The sequence below is a fragment of the Populus alba genome, chromosome 1 (genome assembly GCF_005239225.2).
Source record: "Populus alba chromosome 1, ASM523922v2, whole genome shotgun sequence".
NCBI lineage: Eukaryota > Viridiplantae > Streptophyta > Magnoliopsida > Malpighiales > Salicaceae > Populus > Populus alba.
In genome coordinates this window covers 38692932-38699325 of record NC_133284.1, presented here as the reverse complement: position 1 = coordinate 38699325, position 6394 = coordinate 38692932, and the positions used below count along the sequence as shown (strand labels likewise).

The 6394-nt window shown below is 34.3% G+C and overlaps 1 protein-coding gene across 1 annotated transcript; it reads right to left on the bottom strand.

Moving 5' to 3' along the window:
* Positions 1 to 2107: 2107 nt before the first annotated feature.
* LOC118036930 (cysteine-rich receptor-like protein kinase 42) lies at positions 2108 to 5630 on the bottom strand. The gene is made up of 6 exons (XM_035042794.2): positions 4616 to 5630; positions 4054 to 4167; positions 3571 to 3921; positions 3134 to 3368; positions 2902 to 3046; positions 2108 to 2740 (listed from the first exon to the last, which is right to left on the bottom strand). The coding sequence occupies exons 1-6, from the start codon at positions 5400 to 5402 to the stop codon at positions 2390 to 2392; spliced, it is 1983 nt and encodes a 660-aa protein (XP_034898685.1). The 5' UTR covers positions 5403 to 5630; the 3' UTR covers positions 2108 to 2389.
* Between the last annotated feature and the right edge of the window lie 764 nt (positions 5631 to 6394).

The following is a 6394-nucleotide window of genomic DNA, read 5'->3' as shown; positions in this document are numbered from 1 at the left end:
TAAAAAGAAAAATCAATTTAACCAAAGGATCTAAAAACAAATAAAAAGAATGAGGATCAAATTGAAATAACAAATACAAATACATTTTTATATTGAAAGATGAAATTAAAAATAAAAATGAATTTCACAAAAGGAAAAAAAAAGTTAAAACAATAAAGATGAAATTGGAAAAAACAATAAATTAGAAATTGAGATTGAATGATGAAACTAAAAACAAATAAAATTTATACAAAAGACAAAGAACATAAATTAAAAATCAAAAGAAAAGAAACTCGTAAAGTTAAAATATCAACAATAAAAAGAGATCAAGTTGTACTTTTAAAGGAGGAGAGAAAAGAAAACTTCCACCAGCGACAAGCCACTCCACCATTACGAAACAACACGTGTTGCACAATAAGAAAAAAACACAATTGTACTTCTAATGACAAGATGAAAAAACATTTTTGGTCACTAGATACACGCCACTTGAAATGCAGACACCTCTAATGCAAACAACATTATATGACACAAGTTCTTACATGTTTTTCATTTAACAACATTTATTCTATATAAAACCAAAGTCAAATTGCCCTTCATGAAATTACTAAATAACAAAACACTATAATGGAAAGATCAAAAGGCCTCCAGAGGCATGTTTTAATTTTATTTTTTTTAATAGTAAATTCATTATTTTACTATGTATTAAAAACTGAAAAGATGTAATACCCTTTATTGTTAGCTTTAGAAGTCTTGATTTAGATTTATTTTATTGTGCCTAAAATTAAAAAAAATTAAAAAACACCTATACCTCAAATCAATCCTTTAATCTTATATAAAAAAAAACTCAAACACCCTAAGTAATAAGACAATTAATTATTTTTATAAAAGACAAAAACATCCCTTCACTATTTTAATAAACAATATAAATGAGTCCACATCTAACGTGTTTTTCATTTCCTACTTTTGTTGATAAGACTCATTACCCATGACAATTTGTTTTACCATGTCTTCGATCAAATTTAATTTATTTTTTATAATTATATTGTATTATCTATTTTTCTATAATAATAATAAAAAAGAAAAGAAAAGAGTAAAGTAATGTAAAGGAGATAGCGATCTTCGATTCGAGATTGGAAGGGAGATTACAAGAAAAGGCCACGTTGAATTTTCAATCCGTCCCAAGAGAAGACAACCATAGACACCTCAACAAATCAACTTCAGAAAATTATGGCATTTAATGAGGTGGCGACAAATGTATGGCCACGTGTACATAACTAGTTAACTGGCACGACTTTTTGAAAGAAAGAAATTATCAACCACCCTTCTTGATTTGGAAGAGCAAAGAAGGCGATGCCTTCTACAGTCTCTCTACCGAGCTTTTAAAAACGCGATCAACTTGTATTTATATAAAAAAATTATTTTTTAATATTTTTTTAAATCATTTTAATACATTAATCATTAATCATTAATCTCAAAAATAATTTTTAAAAAATAAAAAAATATTATTTAGTTGTATTTCAACATAAAAAACACTTTAAAAAACAACCACAATTATTTTTTCAAACAGCTCTCAAGTTCAATCCTCTTCATTATTTATAATTACACAATTTTTTTTCTTTTGCCTTTATATCATACTTTCATATTATTATTATTATTATGCATCAATTTATCAATCTTGTATATAATTACTTGTAAGAAAAAAAATATTTGGATCAGATTTTAACCCTTTCAAGATTGATGAAACCATGTTTATTTTTACATTTCAAAAATATTTTTTAAAAAATTTAATTTTAAATTTTTTATTTATTTATTTTTTCTTTAAATTAATATTTTTTAGTTTTTTTTTTAAAATCATTTTGATATGCTAATATTAAAAATAATTTTTAAAAATATATAAAATAATTTTAATATATTTATAAGTAAAAAATACTTTAAAAAATAACCACAATTACACAAATTCATAAATAGGCTTTTTCATACTCATCTACTACAAATTCATAATTTATATAGTCTTCATATTATGTCAAATTCATTTATATTACTTCTATCTACCAAATATACCTCTAATTCAACCTATTTATTATTTATAGAGTTATTCTCCTATTGAGATCTGATTTAAAAAATCACATTCCGAAAAATAAAACGAGAATGTATTAAGAAACAGTTTCCTTGCCTTTTTTACTCTTAAGTATAAAGCAAAATATACATTGTTCATCTTCAGCTGCTAACCTGAGCTTTTAATTGATTTGAAATCGGCGATAAACCGTCAGGTCAGGATTTTTAACGCCGAGTCTTATGAAAGACATGGAAAACGGGAAAACCGAAGTAATGATGCTTCAAGCTAGTGTGTGAGAAATTCTTGGGATTTTCCTTGGAAACCTAGCTTCTCATGCATTAGATTCCTCACTTCCTATTTGGCCTCTGAACTATGAATACTTGAGGACTCCATGGAAGTGGAGGAAGCTTCAACCTCTGTTGGCCCCTTTGACACCAAACTGTTTATGCTATAAGACCTCCACGAATTCTCAGTCTCCAGTAGTGAAGTATTCATATAAGGAGGTTGATTTGGAGGAGGAATCTCGCAATCATTGTTGGTCAAGAAATGAACTACTTGTGCCATTGATGGTCTTAAGGCTGCTGAAGCTTGGGTGCAAAGCAGCCCAATTTGAAGCACGCATGTTGCCTCTCCAGTAGGGAATTCATCTCGGAGGCAAGGGTCAACTGCATCAACCAGCCTGTTTGATCTGTAAAGCCTCCATACCTGAGGCCCAAAGGTGAAAAAACAAAATGCTCCCACATCAGAAAATCAAGATGGATATCAAGCCTAGGTGGTCTAATTAAAATGGACTAATTGGATGCATTTTTTCCTGGGCAAAAAATGATGGGCTATATTTACACACAAAATTAAGATGGATATCATACTGTTTGGAGGAGGGATCCAGAGTTCTCCACGAAGGCATTGCACCTCTTGCCACCTAAAATCTCAAGAACCAGGACTCCAAAACTATAAACATCTGCTTTATCGGTGAGTTGTCCACGGATGAGATACTCAGGAGCCATGTAGCCTCTGCATCAGTAATTAGAACATGTTTCAGACAGCTGCTGGTTAAATGAAAGGAAATAAAACAAACAAGTAAAAGCAGCGAGGACCCACATTGTCCCTGCAATGCCAGTGCTAAGATGCGATTTATCAGCTCCAAAACACCGAACAAGTCCAAAGTCTGCAATCTTTGGAGTGAGATTATCATCAAGAAGGACATTGCTGCTCTTTATGTCTCTGTGTATAATTCTCACTTGAGAACCTCCATGGAGATATGCAAGCCCTTCTGCTGTTCCAAGAATTATCTCAAAACGCTGCTTCCAATTTAGAGTCCCACTTCTAGTCTTGTCTGCATAAGAATAAAAGTCAGCCATCCTGCGAATTCTACTAGTTCATGTGAGCTGGCCCCTTCATTTTTAGTTACTTCAAGTAGATGTACTGTAATTCAAGAGATGATATTTGAAGTACAGTCTCACTTCAAGTATGAAGGAGATTGATGAACAAATAAAAGTCTGGCTCCGTAAGAATTGAGGTGAAGGGGTTACAATTACCAAAAAGGAACTGATCGAGGCTCTTGTTCCGAACATACTCATAAACCAGCAGGCTCTCAGGGCCTTCAATGCTGCAACCCAGCAGCTTCACGAGATTCTTGTGCTGAATTCCACTGATCAAATTGACTTCGTTGAAGAACTCGTCCACCCATTGCCTGGTGTTGAAAATCAATCTCTTCACAGCAACAGTTTCTCCATTTGGAAGAGTCCCGATGAATACAGAACCAGCTCCTCCTTGCCCTAGTTTCCTTGATGGGCTGAAAAAATCTGTTGCCTTCTCCAAGATCTCGTATTTGAAGTTCAAACTCGATTTGTTGAAAGAGAACGGAACCTTGCCGAGATTGTTGCGTTCTAGGAAAAATGTGAGGAGAAACACAACAAATCAGGACATCACTTACGTTTTAGGCCACCGCTGCTTTAAAAATATCACAGCTCCCGATGAGCTTGGAGTTGACTTTGAAATCTTGAGACTACAGTAATTACCTCGTTTTGCCTTCAACAATCTTACATAGCTGGCATAAGCTGCAAAGATGGAAAGCATGAGACATGCGGCAGCTGCTAAAACTACAGCAATGGCGATTCCAGGGCCAGAAAAACCTGGAAAACAGCAAAACAGACATGCAAAGCAGTCAGATGGTATAGCCCATAAATAGATGCACCTCACAAAAATCACGACAGAAAAGAAAGAAAAGTTATTATTAAAGATCGTTTTCCGAGAAAGCAATTGATTCCAGAATAAATAGAATTTTGAATCTGACATGTACATGTATATTGCTTGATACCCAAGATCAAGACTAGATTAATCCTTGACGCCTTAATTGAGCTTAATTCCAATATTCCAATTAAGTTGGATATGGAGTTCGGTTGAAGAACACTGAAACTACTCCAAAATCCATGCCTTCCCTTCATTTCCCCTGTATTCTCTCTCGTTGATCATATCATTAATTAGGGCAGAAAGAAAAGAAAAAAAAAACCGCAAGCATATCAACACAACCCACAAACCATAACAAAGAAACAGTTGCAAAATACTGATGTAAGAAGTTACCATGAGCATTCCTTTCATCTCCTCCCCCATTATTGTAAAACTTGTCGGTCGAGTACCTCAAGTAACAGCCAGCATTCATTCCTCTCCCTTCCTTCTTGGGCACGCACCCTCTCGCCGCCTTCGCGGCCATCTCCAAGCACCCTCTACACCCTTCTCTGCCAACACTTTCCCAACACTGAGCCAACGCGTAAATGCCGTCAACGTTGACGACTGCAAACCCACTATTCTCCACAGCTTGAATCGTTACGTTACCAACAGCATAGCCAACCCGTGTAAGAAACTTGAGGTGCTTGTCGTCGTCGTCGTCAACATCAAGATATTCATTACCACACTTGAAGGTATCAAAAGAAGAAGAAACAGATTCTTGATAGAAGCTGTAGTTGTCATAACGCAAGAAGCAGCCATCAAGATAGATGCGGCCGGAGAGGGAAGGGAGGCAGCGAGGGAGCTTGGTGCGAGAAGCAGCATAGCAAAGAAGGCAGTCGGTTTGGGAGAGATCTTGGTGGCATTGGGCTAATGCATAAAAAGTGAGAGTAGAAGAGTGGTTGGGATTGTTAGTGGCAAAATGGCTGGTGGTTATTACTCGAGAGAGAGCTCCCATCTCTTTAATAAAAGTTGGGATAAGAAAGGTAGATTTTGAGTTTCCACAGTAGATACCAGATTGTGTTATCCTAGGATCAGAGATCGAGAGGGAGAAGAGGAAGCTGGCTGCGTAGAAGAGGGACAAGAAGAGCCAGCTTTGAAGATTTATAGTAATTAGTTTTGGAGGAAGATGGAGGGAGATCATGTCTCTGCTTTAAATCTTGAGTTAAAGCAAAAGGAAAGAGCTGGTACTAAACTGGCTTCTGTCTTGTTTATAACATGTTTCTTCCTGGCTTTCCTCCTGTTCTATATACATACATTGCCCACTATCTCCTGCTCTGTTTCTCCTCCAGCTTTCGCGGAAGACTTGTCTTGGGGATGAACCTCTTTTTCATAGTTTGCAAACATATGGTAATCTCAAGGGTTAAATCGATGTCTTGACCAGTCAGCGTGTTGTTTTCTTTTTTTAAAAAAACTTTTCATAATATTTATATTTTATTTCATGCAAATTCTTGTTTTTTTTTTTTTAATGCAAAATTGATCTTGAATAGTCATCTTTTTCAAATTTCTGAACCCTTTCTCGGTATCACTTGATAAATATTTGTATTCGGACCCACCATTCTATATTATTTGGATTCAAAACATTCATGTTGGATATTGATTTTAATTAATTAGAATGATTAGTTATTATCTCTCTTTTAAAAAAAAATAATTAAAATGATAATTGAATTGTATCAGTTAAAATTTTACCTCACTCTTGAAGTTTTTCTTAACTTTAGATAGATTCAGTGATTTATATTTATTTATTTTTGTGTTTTAATTTTTTTTTTTAAATAATTAATTTTTTAAAACTAAATATATTTTGGTTTTTTAAGATTATTTTGATGTATTAATATTAAAAATAATTTTTAAAAAATAAAAAATATTATTTTAATACTTAGAGAAAAAGAGTAATCAGCGTGGATGAGCAATTGAGCATGACCGCAACCAATATTGGTGGTTGTTACCCACGGAAAGAGATAGGACTTAGGAGAGGGTAGTTGAAATTTGTGGACAAAGACGGAAGGGGCAGGTGTCCACGTGTTCTTTCTTGGGAGAGGTGTTTCTATCCACCTGCCTGCCTGGCACGCGCTTATTCGTTGAATAGCATTTATTAATTGTCATTGTGCACCACCTGGTAGGACCACCCATATTTTG